Source organism: Conger conger, chromosome 13 (genome assembly GCF_963514075.1).
Source record: "Conger conger chromosome 13, fConCon1.1, whole genome shotgun sequence".
In the NCBI taxonomy this organism is placed as follows: Eukaryota; Metazoa; Chordata; class Actinopteri; order Anguilliformes; family Congridae; genus Conger; species Conger conger.
This window is the reverse complement of record NC_083772.1, coordinates 43,465,817-43,482,296: the sequence shown is the minus strand read 5'-3', so window position 1 is coordinate 43,482,296 and position 16,480 is coordinate 43,465,817. Positions and strand designations below refer to the sequence as shown.

The 16,480-nt window shown below is 41.5% G+C and overlaps 1 protein-coding gene across 1 annotated transcript; it reads left to right on the top strand.

Moving 5' to 3' along the window:
• Positions 1-4,072: 4,072 nt before the first annotated feature.
• Positions 4,073-15,970, top strand: esrrd (estrogen-related receptor delta). Its single transcript, XM_061217237.1, has 7 exons — positions 4,073-4,210; positions 4,726-5,096; positions 8,949-9,065; positions 10,179-10,313; positions 12,455-12,616; positions 13,426-13,705; positions 15,736-15,970. Exons 1-7 carry the CDS (start codon positions 4,155-4,157, stop codon positions 15,968-15,970), a joined length of 1,356 nt encoding a protein of 451 aa, XP_061073221.1. The 5' UTR covers positions 4,073-4,154.
• Positions 15,971-16,480: the final 510 nt, after the last annotated feature.

The following is a 16,480-nucleotide window of genomic DNA, read 5'->3' as shown; positions in this document are numbered from 1 at the left end:
TTCATACTTTTAAATAGATTTTTTTGCATACAAATTCACATATTTTTAGTGACACTAACCGTCAAAAATGTCAGTTAGATCCTTATAATTCTCAAGCTGTCCCGGTTCTTCACACTGGTATCTGTGTGACAGTGGAAGTAAAATGCTGCCTCAGCATTCAACATGCTGGCATGGCCTGCCCAGTAATCCACCTACTGGCTTAATCCCTGCCCTCACCCATTACACCTGACCTGCTGAAAGCCTCCCCTCCCTCCCAGCTCCATCACCCCACCCAAGGACACCTACTCTTCACAACCCTCACCGCCAGATTAATATCTCAGCACAACTTCCAAGAATTTCAAGACTTGGCTTTCTATCAGTATGCTTGCGATTTGAGTCGATTAATACCGAGTAAGTCACTGGAACACATTGGATGTGACTCAGTGTGGGTGAGCCTGAGTCACAAAATCCAGGAGGGACAAAATCCAGCTGAGATTCTTGAGTGTCCGGCTTGAGTCCAGAATTAAGCAGGCGCACGCACAACCTGCTATTCAAAGGAAACGGCTTTAGTTTCAGCCCTTGTTGCACAATCATTTGTATGAGCAAATGCACAGTTTGTGCTGGGTGCAGGCATTTACAGGCGGGGGACTACTAGTGAAAATGCTTCTATTTTGCATTGTTTTCAAATTTAATACAAACTTTTTCATACCTAATTATAGTATTAGCTTATCAATTTGAGTGAACAGTTCAATCTTTGAAAAATATGACATTCATTTAATAATTTCTTACTATATGGTATGTCCATTTTTTGCTTTAATGGCAATGTGCACTCAAGCTGGCATGGACTCCACAAATCTGTGCAAAACCTGATGATTCATGTTATCCCAGCATTATTTGACAATGTTCCAAAGAGCATCTTGTGATGTTACTGAATGCTTGGCTTTTGTCAGTCTTCAAGTGCCCTCGTAAATGTCCAACGGGGTTGAGGTCAGGTGATTGTGGATTGTCTAGCATGCCTTGCTTTTTTCTTTGGCCTTTGAGTGGTTCTTGCAAAGCTTAGAAGTAACTTTAATTTATTTTAACTTTTTCAAGATCCTCATTTATTTCCATTTTTTCAATGTGGTCTCAAACCTTTTGACCCCATGGTACATGATCATATTTATTATATAATCAGTTTACAAAGCTACATATTTCATAAATTTTCATAAACCCTTTGACCTTTCTAGACCAAAGTATAATTATTTCCAAAACATCCAGATGAGACAGTGTATAGGGTGGCCAAATCTCAAGCCTTATGCGAGTCTCCCTGTGTGGGTAGGCCCACACCTGCCATGGCACTTAACTATGGTCCCTTCTCTGTTACCCTCTCTGCTTTCTACCTGGCTGAATAAAACAAAAGAAAGAAACTCACTAATGCACTGCTATATGCAGCCTCTTTTCTCCATTTTTTGTGTGTCTTAAATAACCAATTTATCACAAAATCGTACAGTACAGTACTTCTCATCCCTGAGTACTGGGGGAGGTCTGCTAAACGCTGGAAACTAGCACTTGTCTCTCCTTTTTTTAAAGGTGGGAAGGTGAGAAACTCAAATTACTACCGCCCAATGAAAAGCCTTCTTGCTCAGCCACAAATAAAAATTGATAAATTGGTAAAGTTTGTTCATATTTATCTCCTAATAACATTTTAAACTATCAGTCTGTTTTTAGGCTTGGGTACAGTACTGTGACTGCAGCAAACAAAAAATCATCTGTTCACTGGACAAAAGAGAGCATTGCTTTGCTTTCCTTATTGATCAAAATACTTTTTCATATGATTAATCACAATATTCTTTGACATTGATAACCCTAAGTCAATTGGTTTTGATAGCACTGCCCGGAAGCTGTTTGAGGGCTATCTTAATGACAGGACACAAGCAAGAGTGTTGGATTGACAACAGTCCAGTTTCCTTGAGGTTTCCAAAGGAGTGCACCAGGGTTCAATATTTGGTCCTTTGCTCTGATCTGGACACAATGCTTATAAATACCTGTTCATTACTATGCGGATGATACCATCATTTACACTTCAGCACCCTGACTTGATAAAGCTTTCAAAAATGTAGGCCTACAGGCTAACTTTCATGCTTTTCAGAATGTTATATTGAAACATTAAACATGTGTTTAACCCAGCCAAGACAAATTCTATACATTTACTGGGAAAAATCACAGAAATAGGAATGTTTATACTATGGATGGTGAAATTCAGAGACCCCAATGTTATCCAGTTGGTATCTGGTTAGATGAAAATTTGTCAGGTCAAACAACTGGTGAAATTGGACAGACTGAGTAGCATTTGGGGTTCCAGGCTTTTTTTAAATGTTGCTTTTCATAATGTATTTGCTATTTCATGAGTAGAGTATTTATCTTGCAGTGATATTCTAATGTATTTTTGTGAATATCTTACCTTGTATTTTCAGGACAACACTGTAAAAGAGAGCTCTCAATTGGCCTCTCCCTGCTTAAATAAAGGTCTCACTCTTTCCCTCTCTCCCACACACACACACACATCTATTGTTCCTGAGTTGTAATGGCAGGAACTGATTAGTTGAAGAGGTGGGGGTGTGTGGCTTTAGTGTCTGTTTGTGGTTTCCATCCTATGTGATGATTGATTGGGCCTGCTTTGCTAGCGGTTCGAAACTACAGGTCGGGAGGCTAGGCCCCAAGGTAGGCATCTCGGACAGAGAGCGTGGCTTTCCAATACCAGATCTGAATATTGCACACCTAGCATCTTCCTGGCAAAAGAACTAACAGTTCCAACAATTCCCCATGAGCCGTGGATCTCAACAAATCCACGACTCTTTCAAGTACTCAATATAATTAGGCATGTTGCTTTGGGATGCTTTACAAAATCCCACTCGCTAAAATCCCCCAGCTTTCACTCAAAGTCTCTTAAAGTCACCAAAACATTACACTATTTTCTAATGTTACATTATCTGTGCACCTGCTGCACCAAGTAGCATTGTTTATGTTGTACTTACTGCACAACACAGTAAGTCGATTTGTTTTGAAATCATTCTCACAATGCAGGTCCAAGACAACCCTAACGACTCCGATAAGCACCTAGAAACGCAAAAACAGTTTTTTCATGTCATTTCAAGACTTGTTTAGAGAAACAACAGAGAAGAGGGTGGTGACGTGGAAAGAGGAAGTTGCTGTGTCAGTGGATATGGGCTGCCCTGTTTCTCATGCGTTGCCATCAGATCCAGCAGGCGTCTGAAAGGAGCACCGTTTCGTAGTTTATTTACAGCAAACAACTGTGGGAGGCTGCTGTTCCAGAAGGGGGTTGGGGCGGTGGAAAAAACTAAGAGTAAGGGGAAAAAAGAGCCAGTTCCAGTGAAAGACACGGGAAATGTGATTTGGAGAGTAAAGCAAACACAGGCAAAAAAGTTGTAGGCCTACCTCTTTGGATCAACAGGATCACAAGAATGTTTATAATTTTTCATGCTGAGAAACAAAATACTGCTAAATTAGCAGTAGCCTTACCGGGGACCCGAATATGTTATAAGTATGAGCAACAACAATTATAATTAATTAATTAATTAATTTGATTCCTTCACCCATTGTATACAAAATCCCACTTGTTACAGTAGTCCTATGTCAGTACCGAATAACCAGTAACAAAATATGCCTTTGTGATTTTGACTACTATTTACTCATTGTATACAAAATCCAACTTATTACAGTAGTCTGATTTAGGATATTATAGCCACTCAGGCCAGTTCTGGCATTCAAGCATCCACCTATAATGGAAATGACTATACCTCAGATACGAAATACATGCAGTGGGCTAAACGATACCCTATTTATTAGTTCACGAGATACACAATAGTATATTGAAACCGAAAGGTCTGCACAAATCTAAATGTTTTATTAACTGATCTTCACACTGAACTCATTTTTCTCTATTGAACTGTTTATCAGCCAACAACAGGAGCCCATCCATAGGAGCTTATCGCTCGCACTCGGATTAGGCGGCCTGACGCCGCCCCTTTTCGCTAATATGACACATCAGATAAATAAACCTGATGCGCAGGCTGCCTCTGATCTCAGCCCGTAAACACACGCTGGGTGACACGGCTTGTCCCACGCTAGGATTTTGTCAGTGAAAGCTTGAAGATCTATTTGAGGAGTTTCACAACATGGACCTAAAGGATTTTTGCCTAACTGAGAACTTCCACTTTCTGAAGCACAGCCAGTAAGTTTTTTTTTTTTTTTATCAAGCCATATTTAAATGTATGGTATCATCAACTGTAATTACAGTTATTATTATTATACATTATTATTGTTGTTATTATTATATGTTCCAGAATACAGGTTAGTTTATTGAATTGGTATTATCATCAGAACGCTCACAATAACTTTTCAACACGCATAATAACACTTGTAACTCAGTTTCTACGCTAAATGACAGTTTTTATGATAAAGGTACTTTTGAAGTACGCCTTCCTGATAAAGAAAGGCGTGTCAATAATTATAACTGAGCACTCTCTGAGATATGTTAATCTGTTCACCTGCATTTGTATTGGTCTCCCTTGCGTAGCTTGTGTAGTTTCTATTCAACTGCTATATGAAGGTGTAAAAGCTAAAGTTATGTTTTTCTTTAGTCATTTTCCTTTCATGTGCAATGCATAATAATAAATTGTATTTTGTTCACATGAAGTCAGTATTTGTTGTCCTGAAACGAATCATAATTGCATTGACTACTGACAGGTCTCCGTCCCCCTGCGAGCCATCTGTCAAAGCAGACCCGCCCAGCCCCACCTTCGCTCTGGACAGCACCACGCCGTTCAGCCCGGGGTCCACTTCGGACAGCAGCGGCTACAGCCTGTTCTCGCAGAGCCGCTCGCTGGACCCGGAATCCCCGAGTTCCAGCAGCAACGGCAGCTGTGCAGCGCCCGACTCGTGCAGCGCCCCGCGCTTTAGCTCCCAGGCAGACTCCATCCTCAAGTGCAACTACATAACAACGCTCAGCTCCGGACCCAAACGACTGTGCCTGGTGTGCGGCGACTTCGCGTCAGGCTACCACTATGGAGTAGCATCCTGCGAGGCTTGCAAAGCCTTTTTCAAGAGGACCATACAAGGTAACGGAAGGCGTAAACTTGTGCACGTGCGTCAGATGGTTTAGCAGATAAACTCGTAATTTAGGCTAAGTAATTCAGTCTTAGAAGTAGTTGGAGAACTTAAATTGGCTGATATTGTGTTCTTAAGAGCATAATTTTGTCTAGAGTTTATTGTTTGTTTTGGGATTTGAGTTGCCTACTTACATCGACTAACTTGATATTAGATTTTAATTTCAGGATAGCTAATGATTACGCCGGATGGTGAGAAGTAGGATATGCACAAATGTCCTAATGTATCATCTGAGCGTTTAAGCCTTACTTTTCTAATAACGTATTCCAAAATGAGTGCTGTCTGTTGTTCAAACGATGCTCTGTGTTTGCAATGTGGATCTAGGGCATGGCCAAGTTTTTCCGATCTTAATTAATAAAGTGATCAATAATCTATTAGAGGGGATTGAGTAAATGCGTCAGATTTGGAGCAGAAATCAGATTTCCAATAGTTTCCTGCCAGCTACTGCCCCTGTTATGCGATTGATTTTCGTGTGAAGACTCAATGTGCTTGATATTGGAAGACAGCAGATAGGGGTAAAAGCTAGACCATTAGCCATATAAAAAAGTCCAATAATTTGTTTTCGGTATGTGTTCATTATTCCATAAACCACACTGTGCTCTACGAAGGCAGCGAAGTGTAGATCTTTTTCCCAAACAAGTGGCCTTCCCGAACAACACTGGGCTTGCTTGGCCTACGTCACCGATTCGTTTATAATATTACGGGAGTAAAATACAATACGTAAATGTAGCATATAAACCTAACATTACTGAACATTACCGTGTTATTTAGGAGAGATTTATAACTCAATGAGTGTTTATGCTGGAGCTCTAAAACTTTGACGTAAGCTACCCACATTTGCTGCTACAGATACCAGTAATTTAGACATCATCTACAATATCACAGAATGTGTGAGTTAATGTTAAATACAAGGAGAGCCACTGTTGAAACCTACTGGGGCGAGAACACTAGCTGGGGATGGATGTAAGGAACGTAATTAAAAATAAAACATACCTATGCTATTTCATTTACACAATAACTTGTGCATAGGCCTAAAGTACATTTGTTTCAATAAAACAAATTAAAAGTTAAAAGTTTTATCTTAAGCATAACATGGCCTATTTCTCACATCAATTGAAAACAATTTTATTTTTACAAATATACATATTTTTTAGAACGTCACCTTATATTTAAAAAATAAAATCATTGATTATTTTTAGTCTTTAAATGTAAAATAGCTATGAATTATTTCTAAAAAAAAAATATCTCTTACCTGTCTCTCTTATAGGGTAACAGTGTGTTTGTGTGTGTGTGTGTGTGTGTGTGTGTGTGTGTGTGTGTGTGTGTGTGTGTGTGTGAATATGTCAGCTGACTACCCATGTATTGCTTTAGTGTGTCTACTGGGACTGTTTTCCTCTTCCATTGCCTAGACATGCTGCAAAATAAATACCAAAAACAATGAGTTTCAATCAGAACTAAGTGTCACAACCATCCCCAACCCAGACAGCCATTACATAGCCAACTATTTTGGCATGTGGGTTTGAACTTTGAAGCATGGATTTGAAGCATCACATTTGACTAGAGAAACTGCTTATTACTGCCACGGAAGTTAAATCATTTTACCAAGAATATCGTGACTACGAAACAAAAAATAGATGATATGAGAATTACTACTTTTGTACATCAAAATCGTGAAATGCCCAATATTTAATATAGAGCCAACAGACTTCCTGTGAACTCAAAGGGGAATATGGCTCTGGACAAAGTGATCACATGACCAGAACTCATCCCTTGTTGGTCAAATTGATGTCTTACAATTAACCCATTCTTTCAACCATCCCTGGTCAGCCCTATATATGTTGGCTCTTCCTATCTTAGCAACTATATTTATTAATAGTGGCTCAAATGCTGTAGCTTACCATGCTTACCATAATGTTGCCTATTTATTATGGCCTATGCAGATACTCAACATCAGTATGAGTATGATAGGAGTAGATCAGTAGTACATTTGGAAGTATACACAACACATTTAACTGTTTTTATTTAAAAGTTTTATTTATTTATTTTCTTATTGCTTTTCCTGCATCTTACTCAAGACGGTAGCTGTAGCATTCCTCCAGGGACACAAACCAGCAACCTTCCAGATTCATTGTGTTGTGTGACAATTCATGATTGTTTCATCATGTTAGGGTCAATGCAAACAAAATGCTCAGCATACGGTAAGCAGTTTTAAGTGATGCATTTGTGCTGGCATTTTGCCGAGGATGTATCCCTCAATGAAGAGCTGATCGGTTGAGTATTCCGTATGCGGCCAATTGGAGAGAAGGTCATTTATTGTCATGGTAAAATTAAAATATTATTTCCGAGGGTCTGTTTATACATAAACTGTTTGTACATAGAATTGTAGAAATGAAATATACAAACAAGAAAGAAATGAAAAACATGTTATCAATATTTAATAACATTTTTATTAACATACATATGAAAAATATGTGAGATGGACACTTTTGGCAAATTTGTTTTTCAGTTATATAAAGTAAGAAATGTCTACATTTGCAATGTTTAGATCACTTATCATTTTCGTATTCTGTAAATAGATAATAATTTACCTATTTATAACATTCCTAATGCGACATCAAGGTTTTATTGGAGTTTTGCATTGATTATAAAATCATTGCCGTTCACTATGCCCAGGGATAGCATTATCATTATGGGCACTGAAGGGAGATGCTGCACAGAAAGGCGCTCTTGCCTTAATGCCTAAGGTCCTGGTCAAACTGTCATTTTTGGCTGTGGATTGATCCCCGGTTTAGCCGCCCAAAAAAGAGGAAGCCCTGCCCGCATGTCTGGGTCTTAATGGGCAGGAGAGAGTCGTCAATAATCTATTAAAACCTTTTTGTTCTTGCAAGCCCCAACTTTCCACACTTACCGCGGTCATTAGGATTGGTGTGACAATGGCGATCAATAGCGCTGTTTGGTCTGGACTCCTATGGATTTCTGTGTGAAAGCTCAATGTGTGGCCGCGCCGGTCGCCACGGGGATGGAAAGAGAGGAAGCGGCGCGGAATCTCAGCGGCACGGAGCGGAATCCAACGATCGGACCGCCAGGCCACGGAGGTAGCTTTGGGGAAAAAAGAGTAAAAAAAAGAGAAGCAGGTCCTTGTTATTGACAGGCGTAAGCTGCATTTGTGAGGGCAACAGAATGCGTGATGTTTCCTCACACGCTCGGGCAACAGTGCAGAGCACAGTTATATCAGAGAAGATCGAGTCTCCCCGTCCCGTCCCGTCAATGACCGCCTTTTTTGTCGCCAATAGTACCACTCTCTGTCCACTGTGTGCAATTCTGTTGGACTGTTCACGACTGCGCATCCATCCCAGATTGGATGCTGCTGTATCCACGGGTAGATAGACCCATATACCCAAGGGAGATAGTATTCAGAAGGTAATAGAAATCACTTTTTCCTAAATTTAGTAAATTCTTTGTAACCATACCAACACGTGTTAAAGTATTCCAGTTTTCTTTTAAAATTGTAATACTTGCGTAAGTTGTTTTTTTTCCATCCTCTTCCTGGAAGACAAGAGTTTACATCATCGTATACCAGTGGGTCGTGTATTTAGATCAGATTTGAGTACATTTTCCGTTCCCCTCCTATCAATATCTTTTTCACATAGCAGAGTGTGTCCTCGTTTGACGTCGGTCAGCCATTGAAAAAATTCCCCAAAAGATCCCTTTCACTTGTGCAATATCACAAAAGCTAGAGCTGCTCAAACCTCCATTTCAGCGGGTCTTTAAGGGACCTGTTGTGTACTCTTGTGTCGTTCCAGGAAACATTGAATACAGCTGCCCGGTTCTGAACGAGTGCGAGATCACCAAGAGACGGAGGAAGTCGTGCCAGGCCTGCCGGTTTCAGAAGTGCCTGAGAGCTGGCATGATGAAGGAGGGTGAGTGTGACCACAGCACAGCAGGGTGTGTGGGACAGAGTCAAAATGGATGCCTGGTCAGAGAGGATTCGTTGTGTGTCAATCATAGCTGGCTTACTTGTCTACTAGATCCAACAGATCTGAAACAAACTGCTCAAACTGGATCAAAGAGGCATACATCAATTCAGTCCATGAAATGATCATAATTATAGGTGTTCTATAAGGAACATTTAAATATTACATGTAAAACACAAGTTAAGGACAAATGTTGATCAAATGCAGTCCACTCTATCGTATTGTACATTTCTTTAAAAAGTATTCTCAGGTAGAAATTGAAGTTATGACTCATTTGGCAATTCTTTTTTTTTGTGTTAAAATAGTAACAATTGTTAGAGCAATCAAGTTCTTTTATAAAAAGCTGTTGAATTTCTGCTTTCCAGACACAGTATGCTGTCATGCAGAGGTTGTGTGATTCTTGCACTTGTACCCAAGATTTAGTATTTCCATTTCCAAACGATGTCCAGTCATAATGCGACCTGCACGTCAGCAAGGTGCACAGAGGAATTCATTCATTATGTTGTCAAACGCTTGATTACGGCAAGAACACTCAGTACAGAAGTCCATATCTGCTACTTTATGCAGCACTGTATAGCAAGCATCTGTTCCCAGAAGTCCTGGCTCTCAATGTTCGATTCAATGTAATTAAGCAAGTCTCTTCCAAGTGAGGTCAAAGGTTATGGCATGGTGGTGGCCCAAACGGCAATCAAAACTGAATCAATTTTGTGTGTGTTGCACATTCGCATACTCAACAATAGGCTTGGCAGCACATACTAATGTTGTGTGCAAGATGGGGCTGGAACACTGCCCAGAACTGAAAAAAGGCTCCTGCAAGAATGGTCCATAAGAACCATTATGAAAGGGGACCGACAGGTCGTGATATCACGTAATATCATGCGACTCAGCAGAGACAGCTAAATAAGTCTTATTTTCAGTTTCGCCCATCAGAACCCAAACTGTGTGTGTGTGGCTAACTTTCCTAGCAATTCACCAAAGATCTGATAAAGGTGTGGCTATTTATTTTACATGCAGCAGGAGGCCAAAAGAGCATTGAGGAATGCTGTTGTGTTTTTCCAGGGGTTCGAATGGACCGGGTCAGAGGCGGACGGCAGAAATACAAGAGGAGGGCGGATTTGGGGGTGTCGCTCTTCATCAAAGCTCCCTACTCACACCCAGTCAAGTCCACACGTGAGAACCCCGTCCCAGGGCAGGGTGGGCTGGGGTGTCCGGGCACACAAAGCTAAATGCTGAAAGAAACAGAAAATAGCCAGTAATGTTCTGGAAAAGGCAAATATCTTCATGAAAAATACATATTTGCTAAAATACTAAAGTAAATTATTTATTATTTTATTTTTTATTTTTTTTATTTTTTGTTTTTTTATATATTTTTTTATTTTATTTTTTTATTCCTAATCAATGTTAAAATATTAATCATTATCTAGATATTACAAAAATATCAACAACAATTTTAAAGGGGCAGTTCACCCAAAAATATAAATTAAGGTGTTTCCACTTACCTGGAGTAGTATCTGTCCATTCCAGTTTCACTGAAATGTTTTTCTTTTTCAAAATATTTTCTGCAGTTCCCCCTGGTTTTGCAGTTTAAATGTAGGAACTTGTTTGTAGCTTAATTAGTTAAAGCAGGAAGCAGCTTCGACATTCATTGTTGGGATATTAACGGGTGTAATTTGGAAACTTATGGTAGCAATCAAAGAAAAATAAACTTTACTGCAAAATGTTACTGGAACAATTTTTCAGTAATGATTTTAGACATCAGTTTGGCGACAGTGTTGAGCAGACACCTGGGATTTTCCTTGGTTTCCTCTATTAAAATGCAAAGATTGTGCCAAGGAGAGAGCACACATAAATAAAATGAATTTCTTTCCAGGCAAGACTATATGGTTTTGTACTGGACTAATTTCCATTTTAGTTAGTCAGGGATTTGAATTCCTAACACTATTGGCCAAATTACTAGAGATAAGATCAGCTCCCTCTCACATCTCACCAGCTCTTTTCAAAAGGCCAGGCATATATGGTCCACTGAATGCCTTGCATGATATGTAATAAATGTAATTATTTGATATATACTGTATGGAAAGGTTTTGGCAACCCTGATCAAATTGCATATTTTATTGACAAAGTGAAAATAAGTTAACCTCTGGAGGGTACAAGATATATTTTGATGAATTTTAATGCAGAATTACTATTTAGTTGGCTTGAAAAAATAAAACCGTGAATATTTAGCATTTAGCAAATCTTCCAGTTGATATTCATATATACATTTTTTTCATATTTAAGTTTTTCTTTCAGCTTGGATTTTTCACTGTCAAAAACTTTGAGAAATAGAAGCTATGGGGAACTTTTGAAGTCAAAGCGAGATCTAGAACAATCTGTGAAAGAACTGCCCGTGGACAGTTCAGATATGCAAAGCGAAACCCACATATCAGCTGCAAAGGCCGGCAGGAAGGTTTAGCTGACGCCAGGGTAGTGCTCACTGTGCAGCGTTGCTTATACAGAAATGATCTGCATGGAAGACCTGTCAGAAGGAACCTTTCCTGCGATATCATCACAAAAGTAAACGCAACACTTAGAGAAGCGAGAAACTTTTTGGAACGCAGTGCTGTGGAATGATGAAACAAAAATGTACATCTTTGGCCACAACCCCCAAAGATCTGGAGAAAAAGCATGCCAATCATTAAGGAATTGTGTGGCAGCCAGTGGTACCGGAAATACTGTTTAGGTGGAATAAAGAAGCTAATCAAGACCTTAGAATGATGAGGTTCTAACTGACATTTTTGAAAAAAGTTGTGTCATAAATATGTTGTTTATAGGGCAGTAAATATACGCATGACATTTTACACAAACTGCTGTTTAACAGTATTAAAGAAATCCAACTTTAAATGCTATTTTAACATTGTCAGCTTGGAGCCCGTTCACTTTGGCATCTTTGAAGCTCAAGAACAACTCAGAAAGCAGATAGAACCTTATAATTCCAAGGTCACATAATGTCCCAGAGTCAGGGAGGAAACTGAAGCAGAAGAAAGGCTGGGTATTCGATAAGACGATTGATCCAAAACACACCTCAAAACCTACCATGAGCAATCGGAAGGAACAAATGATTAAAATTTCAGACCCTCACAGTCGCCTGACTTTAATACTATTGATTTATTATTATGATTATTATTATTATTATTATTATTATATTTTGATTTATTATGATCATAATTTAATATTTAAAAAAAAGATAAAACATGTAAGCACATACAAATAGACTCAGACTAGAATCATGTAAATATATTGTGTGTGTTGCTTCCTGGCTGATCTGAGATCAGTGTGGTCGTGTCGTCCTGCAGGGAACAAGGTCATTTCTCATCTTCTGGCGATGGAGCCGGCCGCAGTCCGAGCCACGCCCGACAACTCCACCGAGGACGACAACCTCAGAACCCTCATGACCCTGTGCGACCTCCTCAACAGGGAGCTGCTCGTCCTGATTGGCTGGGCCAAGCATATCCCAGGTAGCCACATGAGCTGAACTTCTCAGTTATAGATGGAGCTTACAATGGCTAATATTATACATACATATGTAAAACACGCAGAGTCCCTGTTAATCAAGTACATGTGCTGTTTTGCAACGGATATACAGCTAGGCGGGATATAAAAATGGTTTCTATATGACATTCATATTTCTTTTCATTTCTACGAAGCACTTTGGGCTGCAAATAACAGGGGCTTATTATTATTATTTTATTTTATTTATCAGGGGCAGTGCACATTAATCAACATGTTCTGTTTCCACAGCAATGTAAATGTGCCAGAGTTAGCTAATGAGCTCATGTCTTCGGAATGTGTATGTTATTGTGTCCTATAATGCAGGTTGTATTCTGATATGCAAACACTTAAATAGAAATTATTATTATTATTATTATTATTTTTATTTTTATTTGTATTATTATTATTATGATAAAAGCATCATTGTTAAATGTTCTTTACACTTATTAGGCCCTATCCAATCACAGGCGGGGTTCCTGGTTTGTGGGTAAGGAGGGAGAATAATCTTCTCAGCGTTGCTTACTTTTCGCTTGTCACTCTGCGATCGATCGGGCTTCATTGATCCAGCTGATTATACCGTTTGAAACCTGTTAATGAATTCTTCAAAGAGCCCCACTCCTATCCTTCCCAGGGACCCTCAGATTTAGCAGGGATACCCGTAGGCCCACTCAATCACTCTTCTGAGCCCTTATCCAATCAGCAGCTGAGGCCAGCTCTAAGCCCGCGCTACGGTTCCCGGCAAAACGTTACTATTGACTCCCTTTCCGTTCGTCAGGCTTCTCCGCGCTCTCATTGGTGGACCAGATGGCCCTGCTGCAGAGCGGCTGGATGGAGACCCTGGTGCTGTCAGTGGCAGCGCGCTCGATGGGCTCCTCCGAGGAGCTGGTGTTTGCGGAGAACCTGCGCCTGGACCGGGCTCAGTGCCGGGCCGCGGGGCTGCTGGACCTCCACACCGCGCTGCGCCACCTGCTGGCCAAGTACCAGCAGATGGGCCTCAGCCCGGAGGAGATGGTCACGCTCAAAGCCATCGCCCTGGCCAACTCAGGTAACGGCCAGTACCGACCACCGATCGAGCGCCGCTAGCAAATAACGTCTCTTTACAGCACGCGCTCTTTACCGGCGAAGGTCGAGGCGCTTATCGCTGACAATCAGCAGAACTAGTGTTTGCCGTCTTGATTGATACCGCAGTTTGACGAAAGCACCCTTTGGCGGAATTGAGTGAAAATGGGAAAATGTCCGCCCGACAAACAGCATTTGTTTGTCAGTAACACAGCGGCTCCATTGACTGGAATCTTCCTCTGATTCGAGTCTGTGGGAGCGTGGCTGTGGGCTGCAGTGTGAAAAGCAGTAGGCTGGTGACGAGCGTGTTTCTGAGGAGAACTGTGGATGCCTGCACTCTCCGACATTGGCGTTAGGGTTTGTGCAAGAAAGGCTGGGGTTGCCATACGGTCCAACCATGTTGGGTCGGTGCCAATATAAAAAAATGTTAAAATAAAAAAAAAGACTAATTTAAAGATTAAATATTTGAGGCTTTTTTTTTAATCTTGTGTACCAAGGGCTATCTAGAAGCTATTGACATGCCATGCCTTGTATTGGCAAATGCCACTTACAGCCAGTGCTACAATTTGCGAAGTTATGATCCTGCCCTACTCCACCACATTATTGGGCATTGTAACAGTGATGGAAAGGACTTGAACTATAACGTGACAATCGCAAAACTGAAACTGGCTTCAAGACATGCTTCGACTTCACCATCTACCTACCTGTCAGGATCCACTTTTGATTAGATTAGGTTTCTATATTTACTTTCAATCCCAGTGAATCAATCGGTGTTCATTAACCTGCTGAGATGATGTCACTCCCATAAATGCTCTAACTTTACAGCCTTTGACCCAGGTGAAGATTTAGCCCATTGATTTTGCTATGAGGACAGATTATCCGTTGGTGGCTCATCAGCAAGATCACCGCTTGTCTTCTGATCAAATCACGGGCGTGACAAGGCCAACAAGGGGGCAGCCTAAGCGCTCAATAAATACACAGGGACCGGGCCACTCTCGACAAAATATTTCCTATTTTGAGCCTGACGTTTGATCTGTAGTTCCACAAAGAGCCAATTAGCGAATGCTAAGTGCGTCGTCTGCCAGCTTCGGCACTCATTCCAACACGTCTTTTGGATAAAAGCTAATGCCGCTAACCACGCTAACCGTCCTCACAGGCCTCCGGCTAATCAAGACGGCGTATTAGGGGCACGACACCTCCTAGTTTAGACCGGATATTATCCATTCATGGAAATGTTTGAGTAAGCGCCTCCAACCCCCCCCCTCACTCCCGCTCCCCTCGCAGTGTTCCCCGGGACCCCGCGCAACGCGGAGGAGAGCGGTCGATGCGGGAGTGACGAGGGAACGGTTGTGCCTCCAGCGGAGATCAATAAATCCATCGGGCAGCTCCAGCAATCTATCTTAGGAATTCATAAATCCATTAGCCGTGTCTCCTGGTGTTAGCCTGACTCCAGTGCAGTCAGTGTGCATTAGCTGCATGGAGGGGGTGGGGGTGGGGGTTGGGGGGGTCATCACTTAGCTTTGTGCGTCTTACAAAAGGGACAAAAAAATAATAATACACACTCCATTGGGCAGATATCTGCCCTGACCGAGTCCATTTACTCTAAACGAGGTGCAGAATGCGTTTTTGTCACGGTTGCGCTCAAAGACAAGGGGGTTACTTTTAGCAACCGACAACACCCAACTGACCATTTCGTAAAAAAAAGAGAGACCTGGCCAAGGGGCAACATAAAACAAGCACAAAGGTTGCATACAAACAACAAAACATTTACCACAGATCCAGTTAAAAAGTCTTGAGGGTACTTCAGGGAGGAGCATTAACAGGGCGGTTTTCAAACGGCTGTTAGCTGGTTGACCAGTTCAGATCAGCTCAAGCTATGCTTTGAAACAGCTGGTTGCTAGCGGACCAGTTCAGACCAGCTCCACTCAACACGGTTTGACCAGCTCAGGCGATGTTTTGGATTTTACACCGGGGTTACCTCCTGAGCCCATTGTCCTCCCCCCCTCCCCGTTACAGACGCGGGGAGCCTGGAGAACCCGGAGGCGGTTCAGCGCTTCCAGGACGGGCTGCACGAGGCCCTGCAGGAGCACGAGGGCGCGCAGAGCCCAGGGGACCCCCACCGGGCCGGGAAGCTGCTGATGACCCTGCCCCTCCTGCGGCAGACCGCCGCCCGGGCCGTGGAGGCCTTCTGCCGGCTGCACCTGGAGGGCCGCGTGCCCATGCGCAAGCTCTTCCTGGAGATGCTCGACGCCAAGATGTGACCCGCCAAATCGACCAATCGCGCCAGGGCCGCGCCGATGTTTTGTTCACCGGTTGGTCCATCGATATCGGGGCCCAAGACTCACCGCTGTACTGAACCGGTGAAAAAAACAACAAACTTTTTTTTTTTTTTTCTCATATCAAGATTTTTTTTTTAATCTCAAATGGTCTCCTGCTTTTCCCAAACACAAGATATTCTTTCTTACGAAGATGAGTGGTCTCGAAAAGAAAGAATTTTGTGTTGAAGGAAAATGGGAATTACAGTTATCATCAAAGGGAAAAAAAAATCTTATGTTAAGATAAATGAGAGACTTTCTTTGCAGGGTATACGCAGTGCATTTAGGCAGGGTCGGTGTGTAAATTAGAATGGACAGGCGTGGCTATACATTGCAACAACCAACTCCATTTCATATTCATATTCAATGAAGTCATAGATTCTTTTGGAAACTGCTTTTTTGTACCAGAGTATCTATTTTTTTGCCTTATTTGAGTCACTAATACACTGCATTCCT

Bases quoted from the DNA above. Each gene is read 5' to 3' on its own strand.
- esrrd (XM_061217237.1), top strand. From the start codon at position 4,155: ATGGACCTAAAGGATTTTTGCCTAACTGAGAACTTCCACTTTCTGAAG. The intron at 4,211-4,725 runs GTAAGTTTTTTT...GACTACTGACAG, and splicing joins CACTTTCTGAAGCACAGCCA to GTCTCCGTCCCCCTGCGAGC. The intron at 10,314-12,454 runs GTGGGCTGGGGT...GTCGTCCTGCAG, and splicing joins GAACCCCGTCCCAGGGCAGG to GGAACAAGGTCATTTCTCAT.